Consider the following 20,252-nt stretch of genomic DNA (forward strand, 5'->3'; position numbering starts at 1 on the left):
CAGAGGTTGGCAAAATTATCAACTGTTTAATGTAACCTAATTCATGCGAAATTCTAGCATGCTTGAAATGCCTCGAAATGAGTTATATGAGCACATGTGTAATTCAAAGTGCATCGTATATAGTTAGCGTAGCAAGCTAACGCTCTCTCTCTAAAGCTCGATGAAACAGCCCAAAACATGGCGGGCTGCCTGTTAAAATAAAGTGTCACATTTCTATCACAGTTATTATGTTACAGTTAGAGAGGCAGTATTAGAAACAGCGTCGGTTTAAAAGATGTGGGAAGCAGGGCGGTCGAAGCTCCGCTCTGGACCGAGCTCAAGCCCTGCTGTCCGCTAAGAGGAGCGGCGGAGGGTCTGCGGGGGTCGCTGCACTCAGTGAGTCTACATCTCTAAAAGGTTTCAGAGACCTGTGGTGTTAATCCAGGTTATGTTTTAACAGATGCAAATTCTTCTTCTTCTCTCCAGGATGCTGTGGGTGGATCGGTTAAAGCCAGATCCTCTCCCCCCACACACACGCTTTATTGTCGGATGTCAGCGACCTGTCCTCGGTGAGCTCAGCTCCAGAGCCTGGGGTTGACACCCTGCTGGGCTCTGCTGCTGCCTCACAGGGAGAGGGTCCTCCTACCCAGGTAAACAACTTCAGAATGTATTTCTAACTGATGATAGATTTCTCAGGAAGAGAATGCACTGTTTTTTTTAAAGTCCAATTTAGCCATCAGCCTTTCCTCTGCCAGGATCTCAGACCTCAGATTCCTGTGGGTGGAGGAGGGAGCAGGTTCTTAAAGAAGGCTCCTCCACCTGCCATCCACAGCAGCCAGTCTCCTGTCCACAGTCGCCATATGCAGCAGGTGCCTGAACACAGGTACGTCTGCACTAGGGGTGGAAAGTAAAAGCACTACTACCTCACTGTAAAAGATACTCGGTTACAAGTAAAAGTCCTTCATTACAAATGTTACATAAAGTATGTAAGTATAATCAGGAGAATGTACTTGATGTATTAAAACTAGGTACTTAATACAGTAAATGTCCAATGTGACTGATAAATCATTACATATCATATCATTAGATACGTTTTACTCATGCATTAACGTATAGCAGGATTTTACTTTTGTAGGTTGTTAAGGTGAAGCTACATTTGGAATATTATCAAACCAACAGTACCTACCTCAAAATGATAACAAAATAATCAGGAAAGAAGCATAATTTAACAAATCTTCACATTTCAGAAGTAAGAACAATTAAACTATATTTTTACATGAAAAAAAGTGAAAAAAGGTTTTGTAGAGTCGTTATAGTAACTCTCTTTTTATCTTATCTTGATTTGTACAGTAATACGTAACTACGTGATACAACAACTTTAAGTTGTCAGATAAATGTAGTGGAGTAAATCACAATGTTTCCCTCTGAGATGTAGCTGAGTCCAAGTAAAAAGTGTCATGAAAGAAACACATTTAAGTAAAGTCTAAATACATGCAGTACTTAAGTACATGTACTTGGTGACAGACATTCTGTTCTGTGTTATATACATAGATAAATGGTGGCTGTTGTTTTCTACCACCCAATCCAATGATTCTGCTCAAAAGATGTCCTGTTCTGATACTTTGCTCTGCTGCTGAAACTCAATGCTGTGTTTTTATTTTCATTCATCCACCAGGAGTGTGTCATCTTCTCAGCACGGCTCCCAGGCTGCTGCTTTGAGTAAACTGGCTCAAATCGAGAGCCGCGTCCGCAGCCGCATGCAGGTTCAGGATCATGGCCCCGCTGAGAGTGTGGCCTCCAACATGGGAGCAGCGTCTCCATCCCAGGAGGCCCCTGTGAGACTCTCAGCACAGTCCAGCAGTGAGCAGAGCAGGGGGGGGAAACACTTCCTCAAGAATAAAACAGCTGGAGCTGCTGGCAGTTCCTGATGTTGGTGTGAGGTCCAGATCTAGAGCTGCTGAGTTTGCAGTCCTGCAGCAGGTTTGGACAGGAAGCCAGGTGAGAGGAGTGAGTCTGGAGAGTGATGAAGAGGACATGAGGAAGCTGCTCGGGAGAATCCTTGGATTCAGAAGACCACAGCTTCTTGGCCCCCAGTCAGAGCCTCTTCTTTAAGAACTGCAGACAAGGTACTTTCTGCTTGGTGTCCCCTCCCTCTATCTACAGCTTTACATGTCCTAGATAAGCATGGTTTGTATTGTAATTCTCAGGGGGTATATAGCCCAGGGACCCACCTTTGCCAAATGACAGGCAGCCAGGGTCCAGTAAATAAACAAACATTACATTCCTCAGATAATCAGAATATTCAGGAACATTTAGGAATGAATTGACTTGTTAACGAAAAGAACTTGGAAGCATAATAATTGAAACCTGGCCTAGATGACAGATTAATCACATATTTAATTTATTTTTCCCTTTCCTGTTAGTGTTTATATCGTCTTGTGCATTAAGTGGATAACCTCCCAAAGTAATCTCGAAGCGGTTGGACCAATCACAACAGAGCCGGCCAAGCTAACCAATCAGAGCAGACTGGGCTCTGGTTTCAGACAGAGGGTGAAAGAGGTGCTGCAGCACAGGCAGTGTGAGAAGATAAAGAGCTTTGTGAACATTAAGCATTGAGACAACAAACCAAAAATTACAATATGAACCCAACATTTGCAGAATATGTCCTGAAAATGGAGCTGCTGTAAAAGTTTATTAACATTAAATATAACTGAACCTCTTCCCTCATGCAATCCTTTAAATATTTGAATAGTTCACACTAGGGCTGCACTATATTGGAAAAAACTGACCCTGACATTGCGATTCCCCCCCCCCCTGTGATATATATTGCGATATGAAAACATACAGGAATTGAAGAAAAGACCGTTTTTTTTTTCGCAAACCATCCTTTCTTGAACTTTATGCTATACAATTGGTATTTTTTAACTATATTTAACCAAATGAAGGATTTTAGTCACGGACGTCTGGATCTTAAGTTATCAGAGCAACAAGCTGAGCTAGCTCGGTTAGCAGCGTCGAACTGCCCTGGAGAAACACATGAAACTACTTTATTCAGTGTTTTTACCTTTAATCACCGTCCGTTTGCTTTGGAGATCTGATTGTGATGGTTTGCTGCATGTCACTCACTCAAGTACCCCTGACATGAGAGCCGCGCACGGTTTTGTAGCAAGCAGCAAATAATTGTAAACATGACGTGTTTGAGTTAATTTGCCTACTTAATATGCAAAGTCCTAAAAAAAATTAAATAAAAAAAATCGCACGTCCTGCGATGTGAATATCGCGCATATCGCGATTATCGTCACGACACGATATATCGTGCAGCCCTAGTTCATACACATAATCAACGACTACCAGGGAGAGAATGAGAAGCAAATGACAGCTCTTTCAGAGTGAAATACAGATGTACGGGATCCCCCACTTCTCATTTGAAACTTCTATTATCTTTTAATTAACAACTTCTATAGGTTCCTTTGTGCCTTTGTACAGCCTCTGGCACTCTTATATACAATGATAGGACAATAGATATCATAATTGGTGAATCAAAATTCAAAGGACAGCTCAAACGATTTCTGGTTTCATCAAAAACGTATTTGTTTCTCACCAACAAATGTGTTTTTATCATGTGTAACAAACAGAAGGACACTAATGTACCGACACAGCTTATTCTGTTTAAAACACTTTGATGTTTTCCTCTCTTACAGATGTTGAGCAGAAGCAGTCAGAGGGGCCGCTCCCCTTCTCCCCCCCCATATGTCTCTCCCTTCATCCTCCTCCCTCCCAGAAGCCCTTCTCCCCTCCTCGCCACGGTTCTCCTTTCCGGTTCACGCGGTATCAGGGCCCAGTTTCAGCCCCTCCGCCTCGTCCCTCTCCCCCTTCCCTCACAGCGGGGGGAGTTCCCACCACGCTCCCTCTCCTCCATATCGGGACGGGTTGAGGTGCTCTCCCTGGGGAGTGTTTTCTCTGAGGACCCCCACCGCGAGATGAGTGCAGTTTTCCTCTGAGGGTGAGAGAAGTCCCTTAGTGTTGCAGATACTGAGATCAGGAGTCTGTAGAGCGGGCCGTGATGTTTCTGTAGGCCGAAACCGATGTGAGCATCACACGGGTTCCCTCCGCAAATAGAAACCAGATTTATTCCCATTTGATGTCGGTACATTGCAGAACATAGATTCACGTTTATCAAATCAAACTTGATTTATTAAGCACTTTCATACACAAACCAAAAATAACGATGATATTTCGAGGCATTTCCAAGATGATAAATAACAAGAAACGCATGACTTTTGTATTTATACAAACCAGTGGCGAGACGTGACTTTTAAACCTAGGCCCTCTGACCTTTTGAAGCGTAAATGCCATAGCCAGAAGTGAAAAGCTAACGTTAGGCTATAAGGAACTACATCAGCTAAAGGTGGCTAATGTTCTGTCATGACGTTTTCTCATTTAGCCACGTGTTAGCAACTGCTGTTTGTAGGACATTTACAGGTAGAGTAATTACTGACATATTGTATGTCATCTAATAAAACATGATAATCTGTTAACTTTATTTAGTTAAGAAATCATTGACTTCCAGACAAGAGAACCGGACTTGTTAAAATGCTGACTCATTTCTGGATTTTCGGACTTATTCCTGCTTAATTGATGTCTGAAGGCTTAGTGTGTGTTTTTGTATATTAATCATATTTTATTCTTTACTCCTTACCTCATGCCTCCTAGATGGACAACAAGGTACATACTGTTTCGACACCATTCTTTAGCTCTGCATTACATTCAATGTCTAGGTTTGGCTTACCAGGTGCATTAAAAAAAGGCTTTTTACAGCGCCACGGCTTCCACAGATTAAATATTGTATGCATTTATTGTCAAAGCATTTGATATATCCATTGCTATCGGGATGTTAAGAGCATTCCATGGAATATAACAAAAAGTGTTTCTGAAGAGAATTACCTAGCCCACCTTTAAATAAAGTTGATATAATTGTGTATAAACTTCTGGTATGATCTTGTGTTATTGCAGACTTCAAGATCAATGTGATGACATTAGACGACCTTGTCCCTGCTACCCTTGGGTTACTGAGGAAACCCCAGAGAAGAAGGTGGGTAACAACAGAAGGTAACAGAGTACTGTAAAGTAAAGTAACACATTATGCGTTACGTTAAAGAGGACCTATTCTGGTATGTTTTGGGTTTGACCTTTCCTGTAGTGTGTTATATCAGTTTTGGTGCATGTAAATGGTCTAGGGGTCCACTGTAAATGGACATTGCCGACACATCTCTAAGCGGTTGACCAGTCACAAAAGAGCTAGCCAGCTAACGAATCAGAGCAGACTGGTCTCTGATTTCAGACAGAGGGTGAAAAGAGGTGCTGCAGCACAGGCAGTATGAGAAGAATAAAGAGCTTTTTGAACATTAAAGGTCCCATGTCATGGCAACAAGTCCTCCAACTCATACGACCAAATATGCCGATTGTTCAGGCCCAATTATTACGACCAAATATGTCGTTTGTTCAAGCGCTTAATACGTCCTATAATTACGTTTTAAAGTTTTCGCCCTCTAGTGCTCCCGTTGAATGCAAACGTTACAGGGGGTCGTTTATTCACAAATAACCCCCTCTGGAAAATCCTAAATTGTAGGATAGTTTGGCCATTAAAACGCTTTTTCATTAGATTTCTAGCGAGAAGTGTATATTGTACTTTTAGAATCCACGTGACGTCCAGTCGATATGTAGGATCTATAGTTGATATAGTTTCGACGTTTTCTTAATAAAACCAATGATCAAATGATTTAACAGTGATATCTGCACAGGGTTGGGTTGTAACGGAATACATGTAACGGCGTTATGTAATCAGAATACACAAATCAAGTAACTGTATTCAACTCCTCACAGCTCTGGTCAGAAACTGGACAAAAGTTAAACATGTACAAACCACAGACTGTCATGGCGAATACAATCGCTGCTTTAATTCTGTCTTTAGGACGTTGTTGTGAGTGTGGACGGAGCAGCTACAGGTTAGTTTAGCCTGATTGATCCATTCAGAAAACACGCATTTTAAAAGGTTTTCGCTTGCCGTCTTATCTGCAGACTTGTCAAAGCATTAATTCATGTTTTTTACAGTATTTAGTTACTTCGGCATCATTTTGAAACGTGTATTACAATTAAATCACGTAAAAAATATGTTCATTTTGTCGCAGTTGGTTTCCACCACAGTATTTACATGGAAATAAGCCCCGCCCCCTCTCCAGCGCGTCCTGTTTGAAGGACAGGAGTAAACACAGCTGACAGCCGCGGTGAAACTCCAGCGGTTAGAGCAATGAGAATATTCGCATCACGTCCGTTGTGAACGCAGCATAATGCAGTTCAGAAAACACTGTTCTGTCGCTTTTAAAGCAACTTCGAGATGTTAACAGTATCAGGGGCACACCTTTATACAGTCTATGGGGCACACAGGCCATGGTGGCCGTAGGACGTACAATTATTTGTGGGGCATAACGGCCAGACCGAGGGGCTACGACGGCCATGGCCGTCATGGCCGCCGTGAAAATCCTACCCTGATGTGCATATTTAATGAGATAATGGGTAATTTGCATATTTAAACATGCTATTTCAGAATACTTGTAATACAAAAAACAATTGCCTTATTGTAAGTAATTAACTGGAGAAATGTCTAGCTGATACCTTCAAGTTAAAAAAAATGACCCTATTCACCTGGGGTGTCTCGCCTTAAACAGTCGTGGTAGATACCTTGTTTGTTTTAAACATCATAAATGGACAAACAACAATGGATACTTACAGGTTGTGTACCCGAATCTCCCGCTGGTCCAAACAAAGTAGGAACAGCATCGTTCTTCAGTGCCCTACGCTGTGCATATCCGGCATGAATCGCTGAAAGGTTTGGGAAGCTTTGTTTCGTGAAAGGCTAGCAGAGGGTGCGGCCATAGCTCTGGGCGTGGCTACTGGGTATCCCTACGTAGCGATACCCAGGAAGAAAATGAGAAATCTCCAACGAGGCATTTTGGGGAGGTATTTTCTGTGTTAGAGTTTTACTCGCTACAGGTGTACTTTGAGGGTTTTTGACTCTGCAGACCGTTTACATGCAGAAAAACCTTCATAACACACAAGGGGACGGGTGATAACCGGAAAAGCATGACATGGGACCTTTAAAGCATGGAGACATGTTACAGTAGAGGCACAGAATACAATTAGGAAGGAAAACAGTTAGTAAGAAATTAGCCGTTCTTATGCATCGACTAGTTGGTAAACTGTGTAAAGAATGATAGTAAAACGTTACTTATTATATTGGGATCTCGTGGATCCCCTGAAGGCCTCCTCAGGCTGATGTGTTTTCTTTCTCCCTGCAGTCTAAACAGAGAGAAGTCAAACACAGCTCCGCTGATCCTGGATCCTCTAACAGACATCAACAACGACCACCATTCAAAGAGAAGGAGAAGAAAGAGGAGGAGGAGGACTATCAGAGTGACTTTGAGAGTGTGAGCAGGACGGATCACAGCCAGGTTTCAGAGCACCTGCAGGCAGACGCAGAGGAAGAGGAGGATGGGTCGGTGTTCAGAGAGGAGGCTTCGGATTCAGATTTGTCCCGTGGGAGGACAGGAGCAGATTACTCCAGCTCTTTCTCAGACACAAGGCGCTCCTGCAGCTCACAGACATCTGATGGCAGTCAGAGACTCAGTAGCCGATCCTCCGAGTCACACAGCAGCCGAAACTCCTCCCACCAGGGGAGGAGGGGGGCTTCAACCAGGAAGGTTCTGAGAGAGGTGGCCGTACAGACTCAGCCTGATCCTCTGGCTCACACAGGTTAGTCTTTTATGCTTCAATATTTAAGATGTGGTAGGGTGACTTATCATCACTACCACTACAGTTCTTCACTGTGATGCAAATTAGTCGCTTTTCGGCGCCTCCCGCTTTTTTAACGCTGATTTGGGTGACTTGTGTAATTCGTGGAGAACCGAAGAGTTTTCGTTTGGGGGGGGGGGGGCCGTCCGACTGACGGACAACTTCTCACTTAAAAAAAGAAGAAGAAATCTAGATTGCAAAATAATTCAACAAGCGAGTGCCTGTTTTTCCTGACCAAGGACAGTATGGAGTCAGATTTGGGTCAATATTCTAGCATGTAAAACAAGCTACTCACGAGCGGAAAATGTGCTTTCACACGCGCATTAAATGACTCGCGCGCGCAGATTAAAGGAGTCTGTCTACGCGTGCGTGAAAAGTTTCTGACCCTTTGGGGCGGAGCCACTGGACTTTAATTGACAGCTGCCAGGAACCCCGGAGTTGCCAGGTTTGATAAATGCCTGAACTACCAAGAGCAGCATACAGCTAACATATATATATATATATATATATATCTCAATTCATTTGATATAAAAAAATGACATTAATTCTAGGAGTGCAATACTTTTACAAACACTACAGTAATAATATGCGTTCATTATAATAACATCATACTATTACTATATATTATACTATAGTAGTACTATTTAAAATAATATAGTCTTAATACGGAAACACCAACAAAAACACTATAGTAATACTTTTACAAAGACTATAGTAATAATATGCATTCATATGACAATATTATGCTATTAGGAGTGTTCTATAGTGTGTTTAAACAGAAACACTATATATTATACTATAGTGATACTATTTAAAATAATATAGGAATACTACAAAGAGTATTACTATTGAAATATTATAGGGCTACTATAGCTAATAAAATGGCACTACAGAAAAAACTATAGTAATACAATAGCTGGTGAAAAATACTACAGAACACTACAAACTTACTATAGGACACTATACAACTCTTATAGTATACTATAGTTCATTTCGTAAGGGAAGTGCATACAGCAGACAGTAGCTAGCAGTTTTCGACAGATACAGCCCACTCAAAAATATATTGTTTTATATAAAATTGATTAATATATATATATATATTAGCTGTACATCTTACGAATATAATAGTTTTTTATGGACACATTTACCATTCAATCTCGTCCAACTGATCTTGCAGCTGTCACTCCTCGGCTCTTGGTAGTTCAGGCATTTAACAAACCTGGCAACTCCGGGGTTCCTGGCAGCTGTCAATCAAAATCCAGTGGCTTCGCCCCAAAGTGCCAGAAACTTTTCACGCGCGCGTAGACAGACTCCGAGAACGAGTGAGGCTGACACTCCCAAGAGGGAGCAAGAGGGCTGTCTCTCTCGCTCGCGAGCAATAGAGTCTGGCTGCAGACCGCAGCAAGGAGGCGGATCGTATAGGGGCGGATCCTATAGGGGCGGATCCTAAAGGGTTATGAACCCCGCCCCCACGTATTTCTTAAAGGTATATGACGCTCTCTGTTTCTCATTTATTTTAATGCTTTGAATGAATCATAAACGAACTTTGAAAAATAATAATTATAATTAATTTGCATAAAGAATGAAGAGTATACAACCCACAGAGAAGACAAATTCATAAATTGTAGGCATATCATTTTTCACTGTTTGTGCAGTGGTAGTAATATTATTCAAATCAATCAACTACGTTTTATGGAAGATATTGCTGTATATCATTTAACAACATGAGTAGAGGTTTCTGTACACCTAAAATACTGAAGTTTAAGTTACTGTCCTGATGTGTATCATTCATTTGTTCACAGTGTGCGAAAAAGTACACGTCCCACCGTCCGGGACGTGTTATTTACAATATCGGACAAGTAGATCTTTCAATTGACTTGTCCGGCGGACAAGTGACGTTTTTCGACCTGATTTATTGACAAATTATTGATAAATTCAGTTTACAAAAGGCAGAACTCATTCGCAAATTGTCCGTGTCCGCCATTGTTCGTTTAGAAATGTTAGTTTCGGTTCTGCTTGTCGATTCCTAAGGAAATGCATCTCGCCGCTTTCTGTACAGTTAGACGGGGGCGGGGCGGGAAGTGTAGCACAGTGGCAGGTTGGGAAGCAAAACTCGGTTCCGAGTAGGAACAAATAACAATTGTCCGGTCCCGGGATTAATAAGAGTTGTGAGGACAGGAGGCGAGGCCGAGCCCCCGAGCCCCGCGGACTGCAGCTCTCTCTCTATGCTCCGTATCAGCTGATCGCTGCACGGTGCAGCTCAGCGTCTCTCGTCTCTTTCTACACACAGTGGATCCGCTGCCTGTTTAACAGCCTCATCTTGTCAAACTTTCTTATGTTCTTTCTCTAACACGTAATGAAGGTTATTAAGCGTTTTAGCTCCTGTGTTGTTAATATTGATGCCATTTCCTTTTTGAAGTGAAGCAGCCTCCCTGTCTGTGTCCTCGCGCTGTCCTCACATCCCCGGACCCCCAGACTCGGAGGAGCACAGGGATGTCAGTATTGTTTATGAAGCAGGGTATAGAAAGTATACTATTTATTAACTTTTACAAACAGTGAGCAGCTGGGCAGCTGCAGCAGGTGTATTGCAGGACATGTGTAAGCGTGCAAGTGTCTTTGAGTTGTAGAAAAGCGCTAGGATAGGCTATAAATATAATAATAATAATAACTTTATTTGTATAGCACCTTTCATACAGGGGATTGCAGTTCAAAGTGCTTTACATCAGTAAAAAATAAGACATAAAATCAGTGTAAAACAAGCAGCAAGAGCAAAGCATAAAGTGGGATAAAATAATTAAAAATAAAACATGGAGAATAAAACATAGAGAAATAGTGCAATGTCAATCACAGAGAATAGTGCAGTATAATAGTGTAAAATCAGTAAAATGCTTTGGTAAAGAGATTAAGCCTTTTAAAAATGCCTAATGTATTGGCTTCCCTAATATTGTTGGGTAACATGTTCCACAGTTTTGGGGCGTAGTTTACAAAGGCTGCATCACCGATCTTCTTAGGACTCTTTCTGGTGACCTCTAATGGACCTGCATCTGATGATCGCAGTGTTCTGGCAGGTGTGTAGTTCATTAGAGAGTCAGCAATGTAGCTGGGTCCTTGTCCATTTAGAGCTTTGTATGTGAGGAGAAGAACCTTCAAATCAATTCTAAAAGTTACAGGAGGCCAGTGTAGAGTAGCTAAAACAGGACTAACGTGTTCCCTCCTTTTGGTATTCATCAGTAGTCTAGCTGCAGAGTTTTTAATGAGCTGGAGTCTTTGTACCTTCTCAAACTGCACCACTTAGAACTAACTAAACAATGCAGAGATTATTTTTATATAATTGTATTCAATAACCGTAAGAAATTAAACAGTATGAAGTGATTTGTAAATAGGAATACAGATTTGACTTAATGTTTTCATAAATATATTTTTCTCCCAGTTTGTCACGGGACTTATTTTTACCCTCTCAAAGAACCGGAATCGAGAACCAAAAATAACCGGAATCGAAAAGCAGAACCGGAATCGTTAAAATACAAACGATACCCAACCCTATGTGTGATGCAGTAAAATCTTACCGCTCACTTACGTTAGCGGTGTTGTAAAAAACGTGGGAAAATGTAAAAAATATGATGACGAAGAAGAAGATTCCAGTGGCCCCAATTTTTGTCAATTCTGGACAAGTGAAAAATGTATTCGGACAAGTACATTGCCAAACTCACTTGTCCATGGACAAGTACTCTCTAAAAACTTTTTCTCACACTGGTTCATGTTGTGTCTGGTGGTAAGATTAATTAAAAAATATATACAGTACATACAAAGAGGAAAGTCTTTATTAAACAAACATTTTATTGGCTGTTCTAATTATTATTAACCCCATCAGCCATTTTCATGGAAGGTGCCTCCAGCATCATAAAAACAGACAATTGTGTGTTAAGAAAAATGACATTACAATAAATATAAACATGCATCTCTGGAAAATACTATTACCGCTGTTTCAACTTGTTGTTCGGCCATCTTGAAAGAACGAATTAGTGATGTGTCGGTTAGCTCAAAGAGCCGGCTCTTTTAAGTGAACGACGGGAGCCGGCTCTCGCCCGCGAACGAGCCGTTTTTTGTTTTGTTTTTGCGGAGGGATCTAGATCGGCATGAAGGCACATTATGCAATGTGCAATGTGGACATTATCCCGCTTATTACACATGGCCACATTCTCAACAAAGTAACGACATGACTCCCAATAATAATTGAAATGCTTTTATGGATTTAGAAAAAGATTTTATTGATTTAAAAAATAGTTTTATGTATTGATTTAAATTGAGATGCATCCGCTAGGAAAAGTAGTCCGTTGTTACTGTTTGAACTAACGTAACAACGGCAGGAACTGCTTCTATAGTGTTTTTGAGGAGCTTTTTGATTACAGATTTGAAAACATCGTTGCTTGCTTTAAAAGTAGCACAATTCATTATGTCAAACCTTGGAAAGTATCTAGATATCCCTGCCCTAATGCCAAAAGTAACTGGCAACTGAATATGTGTCGCCGTTTGATGTCTATGTCTGGACCGCTGCGTAAAAAGGAGGGTTTCTGCCCCATTACTTCTCTTCTTACTTCTATAAGAATAAAACACGGAGGACGGAGATCTCTTTTTGTCCCCCTCTTCTCCCCGCTGCAGCCTAGCAGCTGATCTCAAAGCACGCTCCCCTCTTCTGCAGTGAGAAAAACTATATTTATATACTTTATATAGGTTGATACAGTAGCCCCTTTTTTTAAATAGTTTGCATAGGTGTTGCTATCTGTTTTGTGTAGCGTGGTTCTACAAGCAAGTCAATGCATTCATTGGGTGGTATCAGAGAGTTACACGGGTCTGTAAATGCAATGAAAACAATTGGCCACAGCAAATAATTTATATTAAACATGTAATTTTACTTTTGAATACTTCAGTACAAAGGATGTATTGAATAATTTAAGTGATATATGTGTACACATATAAATCATTAGTCAAACAGGGCTACATTTGATTTAATTAAAAGGTATAATATGTGGTAAACTGAAGAGCCCTTTGGGAGCCGAAAGAGCCGGCTCTTCTTGGTGAGCCAAATGATCCGGCTCACCAAGAAGAGCCGGAATTCCCATCACTAGAACAATGACCTTCTTCTGCGAGGATTTTATAAAAGCAGCTGGAATCCCTTAAGTTGCATTACTGCCACCTACAGTATGTATTTCTGCTGAGTGTCATTATTCTATTGGATAAAAAAAGTTAGGAAACGCCCCTATAGGATCCGCCCCTATAGGATCCGCCCCTATACGATCCGCCTCCTTGCTGCGGTCTGCAGCCAGACCCATCTCCGAGCGAGCGCATAGCCGCTCGCGGGGGTTTAATATGCGCGCAAGGGTCATTTCATGCGCGTGTAAAAGCACATTTTCCGCTCGTGAGTAGCTTGTTTTGCGTGCTAGAATATTGACCCAAATCTGACTCCATAGGTTCCTTGAACACAACACGAGCGTAACGTGTCTTCACGTGGTATATGTCTCGTCTGAAAGAAGTGTAGACTAGAGTGCTGACAGAGAGCACCGGAACGCCGCTCCAGCTCCTCAAATATTGCAGTACCCATAAGGAGCCATACACATGCCGCAGTGTTTGCGTGGCTGTGTCTTTAGTTGTAAGCACAGTGGCGATCTGTTGTTATTAGCATCTGGTTAGCTAGCTATGCTAACGAATTTAAAGAGCTTTTCTACAACCAGGTGGAAGAGAGCTCTCTCCTGAGAGGCTCAAATAACCTCAGCTCAGTGAGGTTAAGGCACACCTTGATATGATCATTATAGTTATTAATGAGACATTAGACTAAATGAAAAACAGGTATAAAATACTATCTGACAGTAACAAAAAAGTTGTTAAAAACAACAAGAATAGAGTTTAAAAGGAGAGTGATTTGTAAAATATCCAAAAAGAAAAATCTGCTTACAGTTCTGTTTCAAATGGGTCTTGAGAGATGTATCCATAGATCTCCTAATGTTGCTCTCAAAGTGCAACCAGATTGATGCTTTTAACTTCAATATTTAAAAACAAATATTACCGGGGGAACATGCCCCCGGACCCCCCTAGAGGAGGTTAGGTCCCCCCCCCCCACTTAAATCATGTTCACATAGATACTAAATACATTTGCACACATCTTGTGTCCATATCTTTCTGTTTTGGTGGTCATGCCACACCGTGCACATGCATGCATACGTGAGTCATGGTGAGATATCTGGATTCAGAGGTTGCTTTTTCTTTGCACAGAATGAAAGAAAGGCCAAATGAATGGGCTGTGATTTTAGTTTTTTTAAGCAGAGGTTGAGTTCAATAATATGTACGGCCCTCGGAGGATGTTGTAAAAATTGAAAGGAAAAAGGTTCCCCACCCCTGCTGTAAATAATAATAAAAACCCTTGATTTATAACTTAACATCTGTCTCTATTGATCTGAGCATATTATAAAGAATAGCCAGTTAATTGAAGCATTATAGCACAGGCCTTTGTCAGATGGTATATTACGCTGTTTTTTTTCTGCTTCGAATAGTTCTCTCTTTTTTCACTATACCTGTGTTTGCATCCCTGACAGTAGCACTGAAGTGCTCTAAGACTGGTTCATTGTTTTCTCTCCTGTGTTTGTGATTTAAAAACTGTTGATCTTCAATAAAGTTCTTCAATTTAATTTGTTTAATCTGTGCAACAGGTGGAAAAAATAGTTTTTCTAAGTTGACATCTGTGAAAAATGGTGCATGGGGATATTAAAACTGACCCGTAAAACATGAATACTTCACTTCAGCCTCTTCGGCCAAAATGAGTATTACAACAGCAAACACAAAATAGATCCTGACAAAACTAAAAAAGAAATCAATCTGTTTAACAACCTGATCAAAAAAAGTAGCTTTCAAATTAATCCAGCTAGAAAATAAAATGTTTCACTTGTTATTGAGTCAAACGCACAGGAGAGAAAGCCATTTGAATCAGAGATAGAAAATGGGTCACCAGATGTTTCTCGGTCATTCATTTTGCAATAAAATGAAAATAATCTTTTTATAATTTCTTGTCTCTGGCTCTCCCCCTGTAGGTTGGGCTGCTTTGGGTCCTGCAGTGGGTCCGTCATACATGGACCCCTCCCCAGTGGTGGCTCATACTCTCAGTGCAGAAATGGTGGAAGGTAAGACCCGATCCAACATAATACAAAAAACACAACAAGACCACTCATAGAATAATTTTCAGATGTGACATCCAGGCTCCGACTTTTGTCATGTTGAGAAAAAGAGGAACGCTGTGACCTGCACATAGACACAGATGGTTACGATAAAGCCTTAAGGATGAGGGCGGTGCAACATGTCATACTCAGAGCTCTGTGTAGGGTCACTGAAACTTGGTGCGGTTACGCCATCTACAGGTGAGGAGCTGATACATTCTGCAGGGTAACTGTGAGTTGATGAGAGTTTAATCGTCTCAATCTTTGATCTATAGTCTAATCCAGCGGTGTCCAAACTACGGCTGATGGTCCATTTTGAATTGTCGCTCAGCAAATTCTGAAAGTATAATGGAATTGGAATATGGCCCACACCTGAAACACGTGCTTTTCTTATATTGTACTTCTTAAATATATATGTCCATATATTACACAGTAGTATTCAAGTGGCAATGCCCACTTTTCAAATAAATTCAGTCAATTAAAGTCAAAAACTTGTTCTAACAAATCTTAGTTAAAAATGTAATTGCATATCAAGCTTGAAATACACCCTTCAATAAATGAAACCCTATGGAAAGTTGTGATGTAGGCTGTTTATTAAGTAAATTCAATTATCAAGAATAATGTACCACATTTGATTGATTTTGCCAACTGATAAGTTAACTTATGGCAATATACCTCACCTCTAGGGAGTGGCCCAGCCCTATAAATAAATTGGAGGGCAGGCTGTAAGGTGTAGAACATCAGGTATAGCTCAGCTGAGGAGAGACAACTATAATGTTATATCATTAGAAATGCAATAAAGTGAGTAAAGCATGTTATCAGTCACGAGCTAAGAGCAAGCTTTGCCAGCTGCTTTATGGGATCACACCAGCCCACTCTCTCCTCGCAAGCTTAAAGAATGCCTTTGTGCTTCAGTGGTTTTATACATCTTCTGTACTGACTGACTGACTGATAAAGTGACTCGGTCACAGTCTCCCTTACAGATGAATAGGCAGTGTCGTGGCTTCCTTCCTTGTCTTTCCATCAAGCCACTAGACGCCTTAAACAAACAGTTCTAACTAATTTCTTTCCTTTAAATGACTCACAGTTTGATAAACAACTTTACAAACCACGCCTGCTAAATGTTCTGAAATAAAAGAATGCAATGCTAAACTGATTTCTGCGTCTTACTGAATATTTCATTGTTCATGTGTGTGTCCCCTCTCAGCTCTGAGCACCTTCAACCCAGCTGTGTTTGTGCTGAATGAAATGCTGAAGCAGCAGCTGGCCATGACCCAGCGTTTCATCGATAGCAGCCGACACCTCCACTGCAGCCTGCTGCAGAGCCTGGGGCCCCCCGACTACAGATACACCATGCTGGAGGACACCAAGGAGGTGAGATACCCACACACACGCACGCACACACGCATGTGCACACACACACATACTGGTGTATAGTTGAATAATCCTGATGGTTAGATTGACTTGTTTCAACAAAGTAAATGCATGTTGCTAGCTCAGCGCAGTATTATGGGCACACAGCGTTCCTGCATTTCCTCTGTGATGTAGCTGATCTGATATTCATTGCATGGGAAAATCTGTCATTATTATTCCAACACGGAATGTCCTTTTTCATGTATTTCAATGCCTCTAGAGTGGTTTCCAATTACGCTTTGAATGTCTACTCATATTTTATGATATCACCCTAAAATAACATATACATATTTGTTTGGAGGCATGCAAGAAAAACAACATATATATATATTTATATATTTTTTTATATTTTTGGGAAATGATTACATCCCTTTTTTACAATAATGTTTCCTTTAAGTTGCTCTGGCTTTATTGGAAAGGTTTGGATCACCCAATGCAGTAACAATCATAAGTAGCCAGCCACCACTTAAATCAAACTCTACAAATGATATAATACAAGTGTAGCCTAATCCTTATATGCAACTGTGCAGAAAATACCACCAAATAAATACATGCAAAAAAAGAAGCGATTGAGAACTGGAATATCAGTGTTGTGAATGAAGCTTCAACATTTCCGATACATCTTAAATATGGGATAATGAACAGAAAACATTTTTTAGTTCCAAATTGCATTAAAAGAATCAATTCTTCATCCCTCCACTCCACAGTCCGTCCGTCAGCACAGAGGCCACAGACTGAGGCTGAAGGCACAGAGCAGCAGCAGGAGGTGACCGTCCATCTGCTGCCGACCGTCCTGGATTACTCTTTGTATACATAATTAAAACATATTTTTATAATATAAGGATGTAGAGAATTTGTTGTTTATCAGTCAGAGAACATGCCAAGAAGAATGTAATGCTTTTGTAAAATCACGTCATACAGTTTTTAAATGTGTCAATCATCATGCAATGTGTGGCTCTGTGTATGAATGAAGCGGTTTGTAAATAATTTTTATTTTTTATATTAAAAAGAGATGACAACGTCCCTGATGGTTATTCAGCGTAATCATCAATTCTGCCACTTTTCGCTTTAAGAAGAAATAATGATTTAACAGTGTTTCACTTATAGGACCTTCATTCTGTTGTGCTTTTGGGGTTTCCTTTTTCTTCAGTGTCTTATATAGGTTTATGTCAGTGGTCTGTAAAGGCTCGATTCCCTTTTGTCCGCACACCTGAAACGCCTATATTGGACTCCTTGTGTTCTTCCGTAACATAGTGACATCAACACTTACGCTTCTATTGGCTAGCTCTCAAACACATTGTACGTGATAGGTGCTGCAAGCACAGGCAGTTTGAGAAAAATAAAGAGCTCAAATACAAATATGAACCTGAAAATGGGCATAATAGGGCCCCTTTAAGATAATCCCCCAAAGAAGAAATGAAGCATTTAAATGATACAACACAGAAACAGTATTAAAGGATGGGGTTAGGTAATTTTGGAGAAACCAGCTCGAGTGTGCTAGAATTGAAAATACACAACCTGAACAATCTGCCACTTCCTTACAGAGCCCCTCCTCCAACACACACGAATGCGCACATGACCAATGAGGGCACGAGATAAGTTTGTGCACAGATGGAAGGCTGACAGGCAGGTAGGCCATCCAGTTATTTTAGCCAGGGCCGGCTAAAATGATTGGTCGTGGCTTTTTACAGTACTACAGCTTCCACAGATGACATTTTTTTATGGATTTTTTGTCAAAGCACTTAAGATATTCATTGCTATCGGGATGTTAAAAGCATTCCATGGAATATAACAAAAAGTGTATCTCGAGCCGGTTTCTCAATCTTACCTACCCCACCTTTAACTGTAAAAATGTTAAAGGTTCCATGCAAGGGGCAAACTGGGGAATAGAGAGGCGAAGTCCATCCCTTTCCGGGAGCCTCCATGGGACCCCGGAAGCGTAAAATTATACATTGAAGTCAATGCACATACGCGTCACCATCACAAAGACGGCCGTCACGTTAGCACATTTCACCTGTTTCTTTCAGAATGAGAATAAAAGTATAAAACGAGGTGAACATCACTACAAGTCTGGACACGTTGAGAGCTGTACATACACGAAAGGGGAGTTAGTCGGTTCTGTAAGAGCAGCGGGACCGGCTTTACAAGGTTTCGGTGAGTAATGAGTGCAATGTGTAACGTTAATGTCAGCTAGCTAACATTAGCTAACAAGGTACACTAACGTGTTTTGTTTCAGGAACTAGTTTTCTCCTTAAGAACTTCGTGGTCTCTGTGTATGCTGTGGATAACATTAGTGTTCACAAGAACAAGGTACACTCCCGTGTTTTGTTTTAGTTGCTCTTCAGATTGAAGCGGCCAGTTTTATATCGACTATACTGTATGTGTGATCTCCTTTTACATCTCGTTGTGTCATTTGAGTTTATTTGCTGTGTGTAGATTCAAGGGTTTTGGTTATCTTGTCAATTTGTTTGGTTATCGAGGCACAGCTGTGTGTGACTCCCTCTGGTACACCGGTATGTGTTTTCCTAATGTCGAGAGCATTGATTAATTAATAAACTACACACTAAGTCTAGATCCTGACCAAATCCTTTTTATTGTTGATCAAATGTTTTTCAAAAATATTCATACACATTTAGAAAAATACAATGTACAATCACAACCAGTACAACACAAATTACAAAAAATACAGAAAAAACAAACAATAACAACAATCAGACAAGAGGACAAAACTATGGAAAAATAACCCCTCCCACCCCCAGATCCGGACCATCCTTGTATTATTGCTCATTCAATCTATTATAGCATGCTAACAAACATGGTACTTACTTTATTTGTACAGATCTGCATGGGAGACGATGGCGCGATGCAGAGCGCTGTCTGTGATTGTGCACGGGGGATGTACAAATGCAGCCACGCTGCAGCATTGGCAATATGTGCCATGTGGCAGATCAGCTCCACAGATGTTGAGTGCCAGTGGAGGAAGCCTGGCACTTCCAAAGTAGTCCAGCCGGTGTCTCAACTTTACCAACAGTGAGAGGAGACATACAACCCACTGGCCAGAGACATCGCCACTCAGGATGTAGACTGGTTCAGGTCTGCACTGAGGGGCGCACAGTGTGGCATGGCATGGCTTTTGTCACCTGAGCCAGAGCCGCGGCCTCAACATCAGGCCATTGTCACCGTGCCGGAGCTGGTGAAGGGGCATGGGGGTCGGGGGCTTGAGGCAATGCTTGCCTCAATGCGACTGAGCAGAGACCAGCAAGCTGCCATCCAGACAGTGAAGTGTCCACCATCATTATACATGATGGTGTATATAGGATATATATATATATATATATATTTGTATACATATCTGTAAATTGTATAATTTTATTTGATTTAAAAGTCTTTTTGATCTCTCTGTCTATAAACACAAACTGAGTAAGATTGACAATAAAGTTGACTTTGAAAAATATATATTCTTTATGAAAATAGTTGACTGTTGGAGAAATTAATTGATTTGATTTTCTGAAGTTAATTTAACTTTGGCGACCATGTAAGGTCATTATTAAAAAGGTACAATCAATTTGTTTAGGGTTGACTAAAATAATGATAAACATTTCATTTGGATAATTTACTGACAGAATAAGAAACTCAATAATGCTCTACTCACCTGTTCCTTTTTATAAAGTGAAACAGTTGAAACGATAGATTTTAGTAAACTTAAAAACAACCTTCTCCAAAAGCTATCAAGGAATATACCGAATACTTATTTTAGAACGTTATTACATATTATTTGTATATAGTTTGAATGATCCATAATTGACAGAA

The 20,252-nt window shown here is 40.7% G+C and overlaps 1 protein-coding gene across 1 annotated transcript; it reads left to right on the forward strand.

The window, feature by feature from the left end:
• Positions 1–275: 275 nt before the first annotated feature.
• Positions 276–17,465, forward strand: c4h19orf44 (chromosome 4 C19orf44 homolog; the record flags this gene model as incomplete). Its single annotated transcript, XM_071203036.1, is given in 14 exon segments — positions 276–375; positions 466–629; positions 735–862; positions 1,655–1,903; positions 1,905–2,028; positions 2,030–2,105; positions 3,681–3,820; positions 3,864–3,971; positions 3,973–3,982; positions 4,980–5,071; positions 7,335–7,788; positions 14,907–14,996; positions 16,237–16,403; positions 17,150–17,465. Coding segments are annotated over 14 exon segments (1,965 nt in total), but the record flags the coding sequence as incomplete, so codon positions are not given.
• Between the last annotated feature and the right edge of the window lie 2,787 nt (positions 17,466–20,252).

This window comes from Pseudochaenichthys georgianus, chromosome 4 (assembly GCF_902827115.2).
Source record: "Pseudochaenichthys georgianus chromosome 4, fPseGeo1.2, whole genome shotgun sequence".
Classification (NCBI taxonomy): Eukaryota; Metazoa; Chordata; class Actinopteri; order Perciformes; family Channichthyidae; genus Pseudochaenichthys; species Pseudochaenichthys georgianus.